Below are 18,634 nucleotides of genomic sequence, written 5' to 3'. Positions count from 1 at the left end.
AGTTGGTCTTTGTGATCTAAGTAAGAGTGTACTTCTTGTTATGATAACAATGTCGTCTAGGAATGCGATTTTTGTCGTTATGTTGAGTATTATCAATTGTTTTTTGGGAAAGTGGAGGGCATATCTGTTAGCCCGTAAAATCGGCTAATGAATCTTTACGTTCCGCTGGCTTTTCCACCGAATATGCTGACGTTGAAATGTTGTTAGATTTGTGGATCCACTGAGAATTGGCCTTTTCATCTCTATTTTGGAAAAATAGTGATCTTTTTGTGTTTTCTCGGAGATGTATGCCCCAACTGAGGCAATTAAATGGTCGATGCATTGCACTTGATGTGTTTTTGTGTGTTGGGTCTTTTATATCTTTTGAATTAAGTGCTATTCTAACTCTTTTATCCTTTACTGTGATTGCTACTCGGCTGAGGGAATATTCGTCGAGAATTTTTCGATTGTAACTTTTTGTTTTTCTTCTGAGTTTTTGTTATTCGTCTTCAACTTTTTCTTAAGCGGGACTCTCTTTCGAATTTTTCTTTGAATATTGAATTGAAGTTGTTTCTTGAGTAGCGTAGTCGAGGACACAGATGTGGATTTTTTTAACCCTTCAATTATGTTTTTCTCTTTTGTTATCTGAAATATTGTTAGTTGTCTTACCAATTGGTTTCGATGCCGTTTTTGGAGGATATCTCTGAACATTACAATGTATTTGGCATCAACCAATATTTTTGTCGTAATTATTGAATCACAAATTTTGCGAATTCTGTGTATGGCCTATGGACACATTATGAAGTGTGTTGCAGAGGTTCTCAGCTTGCTTATGGTTCATGGTTGAGCGAGGAAACCCCTTTATGTTCCAGCCAGCTTGTTTCTTTGTTTGTTTGTTTTTTGCCACCCAAAATTCTCCTGTGTAGTTGTTATTGATGGTTTTGTTCTTTTCGTGTTTGAATTATGTTGGTTTATTGTGTTTATGCCAGCCCAGTTTTCCATCTTTGCCTTGATGAACATTGCTGCTTCGGCTTCTACACTTTCTTTTATCTCTCCCTCTTGAGTTGTTTCTTACGTGTCGTGTTTGTTGGTGTTGTTTGGATGTCGATTGTGGTTGTTGTTGCCTTTGATAAATGCCTTGCTGTGGGCGTTCTTTTCTTGGTCGAGCCGGCTTGCGTGCGGGCGTTTGCCCTTTGCACATTGACGTGAAGTTTTCCACTTTACGGCATATGTTGCGCTGTGCGTTGTTAGCTGCACAATTGGGGAGATGGTTTGGAATAAATGGTTGGCCGCGCTTCCAGCACGGTAGTATTTTGTTTGAATAGATTGTTGGAAGTATTGGTGCTTTTTTGTTGTTTTTGACTTACGAGATTTGGCTCCAGATGGAGTTTGCTCTCTGTTTCATTTTAATTTGCTTGTCCGCCCGTCAGTTGCATAGTTCAGGAGCTGTTGGTGGTGTCCTGACCTCCAACATTAGGTCAAGCTGGATGTTTGTATTATTCACGTTAGCTTTGAAAAGACCACCTGTTAAGTCTTCTAATGTACAATGTGATCATGCCTCTCGGAGTCGACTATTAAAAGTTTCAAGTGATTAATTTCACCGTTGTACAGTTTTGAACTTTTAGAATCTGTCATCTCGTGTTCCTTGAGCGTGTTGAATATAAGTTTTAATTGGTGGACTAAATCATTTGTTGTGCATCTTTCAATTCAAATTCGCGGGTTACTTTGTTGGAATATCCTGCAGGCTTCTGCGCCTAGTGAAATCTAAATGAGGCTTTTGACCTAAAGGTGGGCCTCGTCCCATGGGATTGGATCTAGCCATTGGCCATTTTGTTTGATGAACTTACATTCGTTTTCCCAATCAACACGTCTCTTTTCATTGCGTTGTTTGCGCTGTTGTTCTTCGTCTGTTTTCCCATTGAAGGCGTCTTTCATTGGCTGTGCTGAGTGGAATAGATGTTGCCTGGAGGGATTGAGTTTTAGAAGTATGTCTACTTCTGTAATATCCCTCGCCATAATGGCCATTTTCAGATCGACGAACCAATTAGTCCATTCAATATCAGGTTAAAGCACCCGGATCCCAAAAGAGGTTCAATGCTCTTGGAGACTTGGCTGACTGCGTCATGTAATGATCTTATTCTACATTCTTCAACTGGATATATTGATCAGTGGGTAAACTGTTAGTCGATACGTAGGAAAGAGTAAACTCTGCTTTTAACAAAATCTTGGCGTTAAAAGAACCGGCGCCAACTTTAAATTTACGAATGGCCACAAGGCAACTTTCTCTCAAGCGCTCTATTCTTGTCTGCACTATAGCACAGGCTGTCTCATTGACAAGTGAAGTACCAGTACTGCAACAAACAAGGCAACGAGTAGTCCGTGAGGACTCGCACTTGTGCAATGTAGTTATTTATATCACATAAGAAGAATACAGAGTTTATAGTACTACGTATAAGTCTTGGCTGCGTTCATGTTTTTTGCAGGATAAAAGAGCGTGAATCATTTCATTGTTTAAGGGATTTATAATACCTTAATAATGAAAAGATTATATGAATTAATTACTTATATGAATTAGGTTACATCTTTAATTACTTTTATTTTTTGAAGTGGAATAGAACTGACTTCGACAAAGTGCCGAAAGAAAACATGGCATCAGGAGGTACGTGGTCTGAAGCACGGCGTAGCGAGAGTATTATAAAGTGAGCGGACAGGTGTTCCAAAAGTGCCATCACGAGAATCCCAAGGAGGTGGAGCAAGAGTTGGACTGCTTGGCACATTGGTTTTTGATAAATGCTCAACAAGTTGAGAGCTTGATGTACAAATTTCGCAATGAACCTACGTAGGACTGACGGTGAAAGTGGACCTAGCGCTTGACTTAGTAATGACGAGTGCACCACAGCGGCACTCGATCACATTGCGGGATGACGAGGACACATGGAGCACTACTGCCCCCGTTGGTGAACGGTGGATTAGAGATGCTGCCAATCAAACTGAAATGGAGGTTCCAGAGGCACCATTTAGTCCGGATCGGCACCATTTAGTCCGGATCCTCTCTTCCAGTTGTTGCAATTGGTACGGGACTGCAAGTGATGAGGTTAGCTCATAGAGTATAGATCATATAATTCGGGGACCAGAGTTGATTATCGGCGACCAGCAGTCCCAATCACGAGCTCGAGTAATCTGCAACCGATGTGGTCAGCAGGGCCTCTGAAGCAGCACATTTGCCAAACAGAAACAATTCTACTAAGGAATATAGGTTACAAGACTCAAGAAAATTTACTGATTTTTTTATATTGAACCAGCCTTGATACGCAGACAAAGGACTCCTTAATTCTTAAATTGACAAATTCATGTTAAATCTAATTGTAATTATCACTTTAGTCCGAGTGGCTGGTGTAGAAATCGTATTTTTCAATTTATTTAAAGAAGACTTTACAAAATTTAGCAAAAGTGCTAACGCGTTATTTCTCAGACGCTTTGAATTGGATCAGAATAGAAGTATAGTGGATTAGTAAGTTAGGACTTTATATGCCGTTTGTTCAGCAAGTTTCATCTTAAGTAACGGCAGTTCTCACTTTCTCCCAAGTGAACAGATTTAGGACCTTTTATGAAATTTAGAATTCTGGGCTAAATATAGAGGTTATTTTTAAATTGAGGATGACGTTGTTTTAACTATGGGTTTTCGCAACTTTTTTTGTCATTTGATAAGGTTTCAAAATAATGGGAACTTGAAAAATATGGGTTTTGATCATATCTATTTACTTTTGCGGTGTGTATGTTTCATAGCTTCTTTTCGAATTTATGTAAGTGAAGTACTCCCTTCTGTTGGTAGGAGGGAGATTTCATACCTAGAATCAGTTTATTTTGATGTAATTTTCTTTGTAGGCATATATACTTGAAGTTAGCTCGCGTAAATCAATTTTGCTAGTGTAGATTCATGCCCGTTTTCTCTGTTTGTAGGGGTAGAAGAATCTTAAGAGAAATGAGGCCGCCTATATGACTTGCTTAGAGAAAACAGTACTTAGTCATTTTTAAAATTTTTCGAATTAAGAATTTACCAAAAATTTACCCACCTTACCTGAATTCTTAAATCGATATTGGTGACCACAGCGAGTTAAGAATCAGGAATATGTGAATAATTTTTTAGAACAATTTTAATTGGTTTTGATGAAGTTTTGGCACTTCGTGAACAGTTCGTGAGGTGTTAAATTAATTTTTTAATCTGCTTTCATCGTGTTCAATGTCATCACAGGAGGGACGTAGACATGATCTGAGACAAAAGTTGCTAAGGTTTCGAAGTGCGCGGACAGGTTGTTCCAGAAGTGCGATGGAGAGTCTGACCGTTTGGCGCATTGCACGTTGATACATGGGCAAAGTGGAGAGCCGATGTTTTCAGGAGGGCCTCTATAGTCGCGGATGTGCCAGATAGAAGCAATTCTTCTGAAGAATAAAGGTTGCAAGACTCAAAAAAACTTACTGATTTTTTTGTATTGAACCAGCCATGATGCGCAGACCAAGGACTCCTTAATTCTTAAATTGACAAATTCATGTTAAATCTAAATGTAATTATCACTTTGTCGGTGTTTTCCTTTTTTTAACTCTTCAGTAGAAAAGTTAAGTCCGAGTAGCTGGTGTAGTAATTGCATTTTTCAAGATATCTTAAAAAGACTTCACAAAATATCGCAAAAGTGCTGACCTTGCGTTTTTTGTCACGTTTTTAATTGGATTAGATTAGAATTATAGTGGCTTGGTAAGTTAGGACTTTATATGCCGTTTGTTCAGAAAATTTCATCTTAAGTAAAGGCAGTTCTCACACTCTCCCAAGAGAACAGATTTAGGACCTTTTATAAAACTTAGAATTCTGATCTAAATATAGAGGTTTTTTTTAAAATGAGGATGACGTTGTTTTAGCTATGGGTTTTTGCAACTTTTTTTGTGATATGGTTAGGTTTCAAAATAATGGGAACTTGAAAAATATGGCTTTTGATCATATCTATTTACTTTTGCGGTGTGTATGTTTCATAGCTTCTTTTCGAATTTATGTAAGTGAAGTACTCCCTTCTGTTGGTAGGAGGGAGATTTCATACCTAGAATCAGTTTATTTTGATGTAATTTTCTTTGTAGGCATATATACTTGAAGTTAGCTCTCGTAAATTAGTTTTGCTAGTGTAGGTTAATGCCCGTTTTCTTTGTTTGTAGCGGTAAAAGAACCTTAAGAGATATGAGGCCGCCTATATGACTAGCTTAGAGAAAACAGTACTTAGGAGTTTTTTTTAAATTTTTCGTATTAAGAATTTACCAAAAATTTACTCACCTTACCTGAATTCTTAAATCGATATTCGCGACAACAGAGAGTTAAGAATCAGGAATGTGTGAATAATTTTTGAGAACAATTTTAATTAGTTTTGATGAAGTTTTGGCACTTCGTGAACAGTTCGTGAGGTGTTAAATTAATTTTTTAACTTGCTTTCATCGTGTTCAATGTCATCACAGGAATGACGTAGACATGATCTGAGACAAAAGTTGCTAAGGTTTCGAAGTGAGTGGACAGGTTGTTCGAGAAGTGCCTTGGAGAGTCGGACCGTTTGGCGCATTGCACGTTGATACATGGGCAAAGTGGAGAGCCGATGTGTTCAGGAGGGCCTCTATAGCCGCGGATGTGCCAGATAGAAGCAATTCTTCTGAGGAATAAAGGTTGCAAGACTCAAAAAAACTTACTGATTTTTTTGTATTGAACCAGCCATGATGCGCAGACCAAGGACTCCTTAATTCTTAAATTGACAAATTCATGTTAAATCTAAATGTAATTATCACTTTGTCGGTGTTTTCCTTTTTTTAACTCTTCAGTAGAAAAGTTAAGTCCGAGTAGCTGGTGTAGTAATTGTATTTTTTAAGATATCTTAAGAAGACTTCACAAAATATCGCAAAAGTGCTGACCTTGCGTTTTTTGTCACGTTTTTAATTGGATTAGATTAGAATTATAGTGGCTTGGTAAGTTAGGACTTTATATGCCGTTTGTTCAGCAAATTTCATCTTAAGTAAAGGCAGTTCTCACTTTCTCCCAAGAGAACAGATTTAGGACCTTTTATAAAACTTAGAATTCTGATCTAAATATGGAGGGTTTTTTTAAAATGAGGATGACGTTGTTTTAGCTATGGGTTTTTGCAACTTTTTTGTGATATGATTAGGTTTCAAAATAATGGGAACTTGAAAAATATGGCTTTTGATCATATCTATTTACTTTTGCGGTGTGTATATTTCATAGCTTCTTTTCGAATTTTTGTAAGTGAAGTTCTCCCTTCTGTTGGTAAGAGGGAGATTTCATACCTAGAATCAGTTTATTTTGTAATTTTCTTTGTAGGCATATATACTTGAAGTTAGCTCTCGTAAATTAGTTTTGCTAGTGTAGGTTAATGCCCGTTTTCTTTGTTTGTAGCGGTAAAAGAACCTTAAGAGATATGAGGCCGCCTATATGACTAGCTTAAAGAAAACAGTACTTAGGAGTTTTTTTAAATTTTCCGTATTAAGAATTTACCAAAAATTTACTCACCTTACCTGAATTCTTAAATCGATATTTGTGACAACAGCGAGTTAAGAATCAGGAATGTGTGAATAATTTTTTAGAACAATTTTAATTAGTTTTGATGAAGTTTTGGCACTTCGTGAACAGTTCGTGAGGTGTTAAATTAATTTTTAATCTGCTTTCATCGTGTTCAATGTCATCACAGCAATGACGTAGACATGATCTGAGACAAAAGTTGCTAAGGTTTCGAAGTGAGTGGACAGGTTGTTCGAGAAGTGCCTTGGAGAGTCGGACCGTTTGGCGCATTGCACGTTGATACATGGGCAAAGTGGAGAGCCGATGTGTTCAGGAGGGCCTCTATAGCCGCGGATGTGCCAGATAGAAGCAATTCTTCTGAGGAATAAAGGTTGAAAGACTCAAAAAATCTTACTGAATTTTTGGTATTGAACAAGCCATGATATGCAGACCAGCGAGTCCTTAAATTTTAAATAAAGCTTGTCATGTTAAATCTGGTTCTAAATTTCTTTGCTTTCACTTTAATGTTATTCCTTTTAGTTTTTCAGTAGAATAAATAAATCCAAATGGGTGGTGTAGAAATGGAATTTCTAATTTAAGATATCGTAAGAAGCTTAAGAACACCTAAGAAAATGTAGCAAAGAACTTTTGTGTCATCCTCAGAGGTGTCCAATTGGATTAGAATAAAAGTAAAATGGCGAAGTAAGTTGGGACTTTATATTGGGTTTATTGAGCAAGTATCGATCTTGATAACTAATGACAATTCTGAATCCTCCCAATCGAATAGATTTAGAACCTTTATTGAGACTTAGAATTGTGACCTAAAGTTTGTTTTAATTATATGGGTTTTGGGGTTCTCTCATATGTTTAGGCTTAAAAGTAATTCTCGCACTGGAAATTTCTTGGTAAGCATATGTGCTTGAAGTTAGTTGGCGTAATTTAACTTTTGCTATATATGTTCATAAAGGTTCTTTGTATGTTTGTCAGGGTAGAAGATGAAGATAAGGGTAGCCTTAGGGGAAATGAAGTGGCCTAGAGGGATAACTTAGAGAAAACAGTACTTAGGAGGGTTTTCAAAATTTGTTGGAATTTAGAGGATACGGCTTGACCATCAATCAGGTGGAAACTAGCTGATAATTTAAGAGGCGTTTATCGATATTTTTGACGTGTTTCATTTTCTTAATATCAGCTGTGTTAGAGAGTGAGTGATTATTTTCAGATGTTTGTTTGTTTTGCGTAGTTGTTACTAAAAAGGTCAAAAATGGTTTTAAAAAAACTTTACGCCTAGATGAAATTGTTTACTAGAAAACAAAATTAGAGAGGAAGAAAAGTTTCTGTGCTATGTGTTATTGATTTTTTATTCCAGTTGGGGTAAAAGAGTTCTTCTAAGCGAATTCACTGTTTGATCGGATTTGTTGAGGGGCTAAGATTGAAAAAGCACCCTTTTGATTTTGTTAGCGTCCTTTTTTTGTAATAACCATAAGCAACCATTTGCCATTCTGTACTGACAATAGCATTCAATCCAATCCCTGGTATCCTATGAAAATCGTTCGAAAAGCTTGACACCCATTAGACCTTTAGATACAAAACCCGTTAGCCATAGTTCACAATATTCAATATCAACAGCTGCTTATTCTTTCTTTTAGACTCAACCATAAACATTTTGCTGTCAACTTTGTCATAGACACAGTTTTCTAAATATTTGATCTATGATATATGCGCAGGTGTTTCAGCGCAACTTGAAGGTGTTTCAGCGCAATTTTTAAGCCTACATTTTAAGCTGAAATCACAGTAAATTTTTTTTTTGAATCTGACTTTTGGAACAATTTTACCTAAATTTGGTCAGTTGTGACTATGTCCTGGCCCTCGTTTGACAATAGGGGGCTCTGGCTTCTTGTCGTCTTCAGATTACTTCAGTTCAAAACTTGGGCTTGTTAAAATTACCTTTTTTTCATAGCTTCAGCACGACATGTGCTCTTTGTTCAATCGTATATTTTGGGCTTATCAAATCAATTTCGCGGCAAAATATGGTATGTCAGAATCAAAAAAGAATTTTCGATGTCGATAACATTCTCGGGGCCTACGTTACGTAACCTCCTAACCTTAGGGGGTGGTTTCGGAAAAACATGTTCAAGCTTAACCGCTGGTCGGGTTAAAAATCCTAAAGCAGTTTTTACTTCACAAGACCTGGCAGTTTTGTCGGGGCCGGTGAACGTCCTTGTCACGCGTCCCAATGGCCATATCCCCCTTGGAGTCCATTCTCCAAGGACCCAGACAATATCATTGACTTCCAACTTGGCCTCGGGTTTGGTCCACTTCTTTTTGGCGTTCAGAGTCGGAACGTACTCTCTCAAAAGTCTTTTCCAGATTGCTTCAAGTCTTTGTCGCACTTGTATCCACGTTTTCGTCTGGACGGTGGGATTCTATTTGAAGACACATGCTGGGACAAGTTGACGTTTAAATGAGATTTAATTGAGCTTTATTTAATATCCTAATTCTTTGCTGGAGTTTACTGGGGAATTTAGATGTTATCATTCTGAATTTTCTCGATTGTTCTCGAGTTGTAGAGAAATTTATACAGATTTGATTTTATTCGATTATGTTCCATATTAATATATAGAAAGAAACGGAGAGCATAGTCATGTGCGCTTGTAAATTAATCTCAGTAGATTTCTGCTTCGTGGAATTCTTAATTAATGGTACGGTGACCTTCATTAGGACAATTATGAGGAAAAATGATACATTAGAAGAATTAAATATTCTGTATGAAATCTATTCGCCCAGAAGCAGTTGTCTAATGTTGACTTAGTGCTGAGGATCGTCTGGCTGTGATGCCTTGGAATGATAATGCAATTTATAACTATTATTATTATCATCCCAAAGATTTTAATGCTGCAAAAGGAATTTTTCTGTTTTTCTGGAAAGTTCCACTACAATGTTCGGGTACAATATGGGTTAATCCCTTTACTGTGAGTTTAATTTATTATCTTGCCTTTTAACATGCAGGTTTTCATGCTAATCGTTGCAGGTGTTATCATTTTGTGACCATTTGTGAAACGTTTATTTTCTGCTTATCCTTTCAATTTTCAGTAGCTTTTCTGCCATCATCTACTTCACCTTTTCGAGTTTTTCACACTTTTAAAAGATTTTTTGTACATTTGACTCTACAGTTGTTCAATATTGTTGTGACCAAATTGTTGCAGGACACTATCTGTACATTATTTTACAAGTTGCGCTGTTTATTTGTTAAGTTAGATGAAAGTTTATTGGATTTTACCAACTTTAATTAACCTTTATAGCATTGCGTGTTGTTGATTTGTTCTAGATGAAAATGTGTCGATTGAATACATACCTTAATTCATTATTTGATCTTGTATTCTCTTCCTTCAGAAGTCTTCAAAATCAACATTACAAGCCCTGCTCTTCTTTGCAGACAGAAATGACTTAAATGTGTGCTCTTTGCACGCAATTATGATCAGATCCGTTGGGAATTCGCTGTTGTTGTTTCACCACACATATTAGCTTTGATTATTTTCCGTATCGATTATGAAAGAGGTCCTAAAGGAATGGGCCTCCTAGAGCAAAAAAGGGTGGGGTATTTCTTATACGCAGTAGTTTTCTTTCCTATCTACGAAGGGTAAGAACCGAAAACACGAGAATTATGATTTTAATCAGAATTTCTTAACAAATTAGTCTCATTCCCGTATTGGTTTTGATCTGTTGTTGTTGTTGCTGCAGATAACCTTGCAACCTCAAGAAAATGACTCATGATTTGAAGTCGCAATTTGAAAACTGAGAAATATGACTCTTTTGCTCATAGAAATGCTCGTGCAAGGAAAAGCGATCAAAAGGTGAGGTTTAATTTGTCTGGAATAATGTGTCAAACAGTTTTGTGTAACCTTGATTCAAAGGCAAATTATAACCTCAAAATTGAGCTATACACGTCTTTGAGCTAATGACTGTCGAAGATTTTATGTACTGATCATTTTCATTAGTTTTTCCGAAAAGTTAATATTTCAAAAAAAAGGCAAAAAAAGTTGATTTCTCTTAAAAATCTGCTGGTAAAAATTGAAATTTGAGGAATAATGTGAATTCATCAGATAGAAATTAAAAACTATCGAACGAAGTTTGAAGCAATTATTCTAGTCGTTTGTGTGTGCTTCGTACATTTTTTTCCATAATGTACTTCGACGCGTTATGTTTCAATTTTTCGTCAAAAGAAATGGAATAAACTGGCGAAGCGCGAGGGCATTAAGTAAGTGAGAAGCTCTCTTAGAGCTATACTAAGCTACTAAAAACTCTCGAACGAATTTTGAAGCATTTTTTCTAGTCGTTTGTTTGTGCTTCATGCATTTTTTTTTTAGTTCTGGCCCGTTTAGCCCGAAAGTCTGTTCCAGTTGAATGTACTTCAGTGCGTTATCATTGACAAACTCTATTACTCTCATGAGCATTTTGGAGAAACGGTTGAGCTTGGCTTCCTCTAACCAGTGCCTTCATTTGGGCTGCTTGGGATGTCAGCCTTGCGCCATGTATGAAAAAGAAAAATGATTCTCAGCGCTTTTTTAGCTGCGTGTGCTGTTCTTTTCCAGGTTTATTTTGTAATTTTAGACTGGTTTAATGAACTGAATAGATATTACTATAGTAATGTGCTGAAAATGGAAGCTCGATGAAATGTAGTTACAAATCTGTTCTTTACTTTCGCATACACAAAGCTTTCAAAAAAAATCGAACTTCACTTTTGTTTTAATTTTTTACACGAGAGATTTTTAAAGTTTTTCTCTATCAAAACAGACAAAGCTTTTTTAAATGATGACCTGGTTACGGCGGTCAACAGGCGATTCTCAACTTTCTGCAATTTTCGACCGTCAATATAATTTTATAACTTTTCAATTGAGCTGGAATAAAATGAGAAATCTCTATTTTATCTTTAATAAGCACACTTTGATTTTTAGTTTTTCCCTTTCATCTCTGGCGTTAATTTTGTTTTCTTGAATCAATTTTCAATGCCGTTATTCCTTGTATTATTGGTTGAAAAAAAGTTTTAAATTGTCTTAAAGACTTCCAGTTTTCACAATTTTTTCAGCTTGTTGAATTTACTTTTTATGGTCCGCATCTTTCTTCTTGCATTTCGGGATGCAAATATCAGATAATTTATCAGGATTGCTTGAAGTAACGCCTGTTCATTTTGTTTTTTTATTTTTTAATATCAAATATACCTCCGTGTCATTGCTACTTCTTTAAGTCAACTGATATTTACTCATCATTTTCAAAATAACGTCGGAATCCTTCTAAAGAAATGCCGTCTTTCTACCTTTTTTTAACGTTTATTGATATTGGACTTACTATACTTGAGCTATAGTTTTTTAGGATTTATCAATACTGAAATATTTGGAAGACTTTCAGAAACCGGTCAATGATTCTTGGAAACTGAAATTGGAAATCTATAAAACTAGGAACGGTTTTTAAAAGGCTGGGAAATAGAAGTAAAACTTTCTGAGAACTTGCAATAGCTGTTTAGTGTAGTGAAGAATGATCACTTTCAAAATACACAAAATTTGTTGAACAGAGGGCTGGTTGATTCCTGTTGCTACGATGACAAAGAGCACATGGTGCTGGGCCGGGCTTGATTTGAATGGCGCAGAGGATGCGAAAAAGTAGGGCAGATTTGTTACCCAGTAGAATGCACACTAGGGACCAGAGACTGGGCTTGCCTGGTCGAACCACATTCTTATCGGAGATATTACAGCTGACTTTAGACCAACACTAGACTCTTGGTTTTTTTACAATCCAAAGATATATTGCTGCGGTTTTTTAAGATATTTTCACTTTTTTAAGAGCACTTAGCTCTCTAAACGGGATAAACTGGTAGAGCTCGGAGCTCATGAAGTTGCAATAGAGGCCCTCAGCGGACTTTACTAGCCTTGTTAAAGTGTTTAATGAACTGAAGTTGCTAGCAGCGTCAAGTTCAAAGTGAAAAGTCCCTTTTTTGATTTTTTTCTAAACGAGTGTTCAATTGACATTGGTTAAAGCTCCTAGTAGTCTTCTGCCAGCTAGAAATGCTTTTCAGCATTCTTTTCTGATGTATCTGTTTTGGTAATCCAAACCTCATTAAAAAATTTTTTAGCGAACACAAAGGTTCAGAAGATGTTAATATGAGGAAATTAAGCAATTTTTCTATAAAATTTGCCATTTTATGTTTGTGAGATTTCTTGTTCTTTTTCGACTTTGTCAATCTTCAGGCGCCAATGAAACTTTTCGAAGCTTGTTTCTGTGTTATTAGATTGATTTTGGTGATAAGTTTCTTATCTTTATTTTTATCTTTATCTTAGCTTTATTTTTCCAACTTTTAAACCATTTTCGTCGTTTTTTCCTCTGCAGCGTCTATGGTAAACTGATTTCTGCTGGCCTGTAATTTAATTATTCTTTAGATCTTTGATTTTTTTGCAGCAGATAACCTTGCAACTTAAAGAAATTGACTGTTGATTTGAACGAAATATGAAAAATTAGAAATATCACTTTTGACCAGAGAAATGCTCGTGCAAGGAAAAGCGATCGAAAAGTGAGGTTGAATTTGTCGATTAATATGGCAGTTTTTGTGTGACCTTGATTTAAAGATAAATTATAACCTAAACATTGTGCTATATGCGTCTTTCCGCTAATGACTGTCAAAAATTTTTTACTAATCATCTGCAGTTGTTTTTCTGAAAAGTTGATGTATCAGAAGAAATTTTCACGTCTTAAAAATCCGCTGCTAAAAATTGAGTAATAATGTGAATTCAGCGTTTGGAAAACTTTCCTTATAATTTGACAATCAGCATCAGTAATAAATTATGAATCAGTATTAACGTATATATTGAATGCTTGAGTTTTTGAAAGGTTCAAATATTTTGATTTTTTAATTCAAAAGAACATGTGGCTATGTGAGACAGAAATGAAAACCATTGACCGAAGTTTGAAGCAGCTTCTCTAGTCGTTTGTGTGTGCTGGTTTAGCTGCGTGGTATTTTTTTCCAGGTTTTTTTTTGTATTTTAGAGATTGATTTAATACATATACTGAATACATATTACTATAATATTGTGCTGAAAATGGTATCTCGATGAAATGTAGTAATAAATCTCTTCTTTACCTTCACATACACGAAACTTTCAAAAAAAAACTCGATGTTCAGTTTTGTTTTAGTTTTTTACAGGAGAATTTTAAAGCTTCTCTATTAAAACAGACAAAGCTTTTTTAAATGCTGCCCTGGTTACGGCGATCAACAGATGTTTCTTCATTTCGTGAAATTTGTGACCATCTATATAATTTATTATAACTTTAAATTGAGCTGGAATAAAATGAGAAATCTCTAGATATCACTTTTGATGAGCACTCGTTATTTTTTAATTTTTGCTTTTTTCATCTGTGTTTAGTTTTTCTCGAATTAATTTCCAAAGCTGTTATTCTTTGTTTTATTGATGGAAATTGTTTTAAAGTTAACTTCAATTTTCACATTTTTTTAAGCTTGAATTTCATTTTTGTCGTTCGCATCTTGGTTCCTGCATTTCTGGATTGAAGTATCAGAGAATATATCAAGATTACTTGAAGTAACGCCTGTTTATTTTGTTTTTTATTTTTAAAATAAAATACTCATTCTTGGAGTTGATACTTCTTATTTTGAGTCAACTGATATTTAATCATTTTCAGGATTAGGATTTATTTTAGGATTAGGATCAGTTTTAGGATTTTAGAATTGATTAGAATTGATTAGGATCAGTTTTAGGATTTATTAATATTTATTTTAGGATTTGTTAAAATTGAAGATATTGGGAAGACTCAGAAACCGGTCAATGATTCTTGGAAACTGAAATTAAAAATCTATAAAACTAGAAACGGTTTTTGAAAAGCTCAGAAATAGAGTTGAGAAACTTTGTGAGAACTTGCAATAGCTGTTTGGTGTAATGAAGGATGATCAATTTCACAAGAGAACAAAATTTTTTCGAACAGAAATTGACAAAAAATTGCGCAACTAGCCAAAAACTCTCGATTTAGTTGTGCCGACAACTTTTTTTGCATCTTTCAGGCCCTGTGAACGACACTAAGTGAAGCAAAGATTTTGTCAAGTGGCAGAATTTTCACTGGTGGGAGTCTTGATTGCTCTTGAACCAAGTTTGAATCAATTGTTTGAAAGTTTTTTTTCGAAATTTGCATTTTTTTATTTTTTTATCTTTAGGGGCCAAAGCATCTCTTTTGGAGCTCGAGGATAGGTCAATGAGTATCCTTAGGTGACAACAAATTAATTTTGATGATTTCAATATGAGGAATTTAGCAAGTTTTCATTAAAAATTGTAATTTTTTTCCATGTTTGAAAGTTTTGTCAATTTTGGAGTTTTTTACTCTTTAGAGGCCAGTGAAGCTTTTTATAGGATTGAAGAGGGGATACTGGATAAAATTTTGTGGCAACTATTTAGTTTTGAAGATATAAATCTGTTGAATTTGAGCAAATTTTTTTTAAAATTTGACAATTTTTTCATGTTTTTTGAAAATGTTTCAATTTTAATATTTTGGTCTTAAGGGGCCAATAAGGAATTTTGTGGTTTTTAATATGGTTACTGGGTAGGTTTTTGTGACAACTAAATAGTTTTAAAGATATTGAGAAGAATTTTAGCTAACTTTTATTAAATTTTGCCAATTTCTTCATGCTTTTTGAAAATGTTTGTTATTTGTTGTTTCGGGCTCTAGGGTTCAATGAAGTTTTTCATTGATTTTAAGATGATTTTTGGTTGGTTTTTTGTGTTATCTAAATAGTTTTGAAGATATTAATTTGAAGAATTTATGCAAATTTTTGTCAAAGTTTGCCATTTTTTTTCATGGCTTTTTGAAAATGTTTGTCAGTTGTTTAGGGGCCAGTGTATCATTTCGAGGGCTTAAAGGCGGATCACTGATTTTTTTTTGTGAATTCTAAAAGTTCAGAAGCTATGAGGATTTTTTTGCAATTTTTCAAAATTTGCCGTTGCTTGTTTGTAAAATTTCTTGTCCTTTTTCGACTTTGTCAATCTTTAGGCGCCAATGAAACTTTTTCACGGTTGTTTCTGTGTTAGGATTTAGTTTTTGGTGGCGTAAGTTTGGGTTTTTGAGGATATTGGATGAAAATGTCTGGCTTTGTTTATCCAACTTTTGAACTTTTTTGTCGTTTTTCCTCCATCTTATGTGCAAACCGATTTCTGCGGACTTGTAATTTATTTATGCTTTATAACTTTGCGAGGATGGATTGGTCTTGATGACAAACATTTGACGATTTCGTTAGTAATAAAGAACAAATTTGCCATCATATAAAAATGTTTTCAATTTTTTTTTTTTGAGTTTTGTCATTTCGCTTTTCCTGAGCTCAATTCAATATACATTTTTGACGTTGTTGCTAGATTCATGCGCAGAATAAAAGAGTTACCACTTTGGTTTTGAAGAAGTTGACTTCAGAAAGTTGATGCGAATCTGCAGCACATTTGCTAATGAACTGTGTTCAACCTGAGTATCCTGGAAGTGTTTACATTTCGAATGACGTTATTGTTCCTCCAAATTTGTGAAAATGTTTTCTTATTCGTAATAATCATTTGGTTTGGTGGTCAGATGGTTAACTGCTTATTTTTGCATTTAATTATTTTGATTGTTTTTCAGGACTTGTAGTGATATGTTTTTAGTTTGTCAAGATTTTTGTTTTGACAATATAACGTCACAACGAATTCAAATCTGCTTTTTTTCATTCGTTCGTGCAAGTTCAACCAAATAAATTGCGTGCGTGACGTCATTTTTTAACGCTTATTGGAGCAAGTTTTTTGAAGGTTATTTGAGAGCAGCTATTAGTTTGACAGATTCTCAATCAAAATATAACATCTGGTCATTAATTAAAAAGAATTTTTTGGTGTGTTTCTTTTACTTTCTTTTTGGACTGGAGATCTACGATGCTATTGCGGCTATTTTCTGGCAATCTGCCAGCTATGTTTTTTTTAACGCTGAAGTTTCCTTTATTCCTTGTTGTTTGGCGTCAAACCGTGCTGAGTTTTCTTGTTTTAGCAATAGTGAAAAGTAAGATTTGTATGTACATTTGAATAGTTGCCATTGATATTTAAGTTAAGTAGTAACTACCGATTACAAGGATTACAAATAAGTCAATCCAATATATGTTGAGTCCTATTGCAACATGGAAAATTTATCTCATCTTTAAAAATCAACAAAATCACAAAAGCGAAATTATCGTCCAGAATGTACAATTCCTAACAACTGATTGGTGGAGTAAGTTCTCAGCCCAAATTGGTTATGAGTGATTAGAAGTTGAAACTGGGTAGTTTTTTTGTTAATCTTCTTCGTGTTGGCTGGCTAATTTATCGGCTAATTTAACATGTGAATGGGCGCAGCTAGTCTGGCAGGACGACTCCGTTCTCACCCACTGGCTTGAGGTTGCTGGAGATGGAATAGTATATGACCCAGTAGAGACACATGAGTACCGTGAATGTCAGAGGGAAGAAGTAACGAGAGAACCTGTCAAAATGTCATTTTCACCAAATGAGCCATTTAAACTGACACGGTTTTTGTTTTAATCAAAACTCTCTAGGTGATGAATCAAAACACCTATCATCATTTAACCAATTCAATGAATTCGAAAACTCCAAGGCATGATATCATATAGTTGAAAAAAAGATAAGTTAAGTGTATCCGAACGTATCCTGCGTGAAACAGTAGCTCGTGTTTCCCCTGATGTTTGTTTTTACATAGTAAACAGGTCCGTAAATTGAGGCCGAACTCGGATTGCTAGCGACTAGAAATGTCTCAATGATTTCAACAAAATTATATTTTCGCCATTTTAATATTGGGGACTATATTTTACCGCTAGCATATTAAACACTTTTAGTTTTTGGGACATATTTGCGTCACATAACACGCCTGTGTAAAATACACGAGTTCGTTTGTGCACCTAGGAAAATGGCATTTTTAACAATTTTTATTCACTGGATGGGGATAGGAAAAATACCCGTTTTGTGTATATACCTGTCGATGGAGCCGACGTTGATTTGGCCCTGGTCGTTTTTGATTCTGATAGATGGTCTTCGCATAGAATAGGACAGCTTCCTCTGCTGTCTGCGTCTGAAGCTGTTGTTGTTGTTGTGAATGTGTCCCAAGTGGTAATTGTACTGCTGCAGGGTGATGTTGTCAACCCGACTGACTGATTTGGTACTGTTGCTTCGCTTCAACATCTCCTCCTGTGAGGCAAGACAAGACCACATGGCAAAATTGAATGCTTTATAACTCTCTCTTAACTCGAATACTGTTTGAAAACTAAATTTATCCTCGTTGTTCTCCCTCCCCAAGTAAGTGTTTGAACATAAACTAGCTCTTGTGCTACACGAATAATTTCAGCACTGATTGTATATTAGTTTTAAAGTCAGTTTGCTTTCAGAGTGAATTAAATGACCTATTTTCCAGAATCAATTTTCAACCTCTGTGCCATTTTTCTTGAAAAGTCTAAGGAATCAGAATGAAAGGATTTTTTTGTTGAAGTTGCTCAATTGTTAAAGTTCAATTGTATTTGTAAGCTACAAATCACAGAGAACATCCTTCTTTTCCTTGAGTTATTAATTTTTTGAGATGAATATTTTGTCTATTTTCTCGAAGAGCGAGGCGTGTTCACCCGATGTAATTAGTGATAAAAGAAAATTTAGAAATCCAACTTTACCGATTTCTTATGGGAAATGTAAATTAAAACAGCGGCTTCTGTACGTTCAGTTTGAATTGCCCCCGTCTTTCGTTCGAGAGCAATTCATCCGACGTTCGTCGGTTTTCTGTTTTTATGATGAAAACTTCACTTTTTTTTACTTGTTTTACTACAAACTCTGAAATGTGCAAGTTCCCGACGACTTCAAGGCTAATATTTTTCTCGAGAAAGAAGGTAACTTTGGAAATTTCTTTAGCTTGTCATCAATGCTGCTTTTTAATGCTGCTCGCAGTTATCGATCAGGCAAAGTTCGCTGAACAAAAAATGTCGGGCTAGCAGAAACTTCCGTACACGGAAAATGTATGAGAGGAACAATGAAGTACGATTCGGTGTGTTATAAAAAAATAGTAGATTTGTGAATTTTAACTTTTTCA

General features: G+C 35.3%; 2 protein-coding genes across 4 annotated transcripts in view; one reads left to right on the top strand and one right to left on the bottom strand.

The window, feature by feature from the left end:
- Positions 1 to 18,634, top strand: part of LOC142344494 (galactokinase-like) — a 451,158-nt gene that overhangs the window by 361,311 nt on the left and 71,213 nt on the right. The window lies entirely within an intron of this gene.
- The window catches only part of LOC142344487 (glycine receptor subunit alpha-2-like), a 29,715-nt gene continuing 26,618 nt past the window's right edge, over positions 15,538 to 18,634 (bottom strand). For both annotated transcript variants that reach the window (XM_075396159.1, XM_075396157.1), the window contains 2 exons: positions 17,537 to 17,748; positions 15,538 to 17,029 (listed from right to left, as the gene is read on the bottom strand). In XM_075396159.1, the coding sequence (XP_075252274.1) occupies positions 16,906 to 17,029; positions 17,537 to 17,748 (336 nt within the window). In that variant the 3' untranslated portion in view covers positions 15,538 to 16,905. The remainder of the gene's footprint in view (positions 17,030 to 17,536; positions 17,749 to 18,634) is intronic.

Source organism: Convolutriloba macropyga, chromosome 8, assembly GCF_964194025.1.
Source record: "Convolutriloba macropyga chromosome 8, txConMacr16.3, whole genome shotgun sequence".
In the NCBI taxonomy this organism is placed as follows: domain Eukaryota; kingdom Metazoa; phylum Xenacoelomorpha; order Acoela; family Convolutidae; genus Convolutriloba; species Convolutriloba macropyga.
The sequence above is the reverse complement of the archived record's forward strand: the minus strand, read 5'-3'. Positions and strand labels throughout refer to the sequence as shown.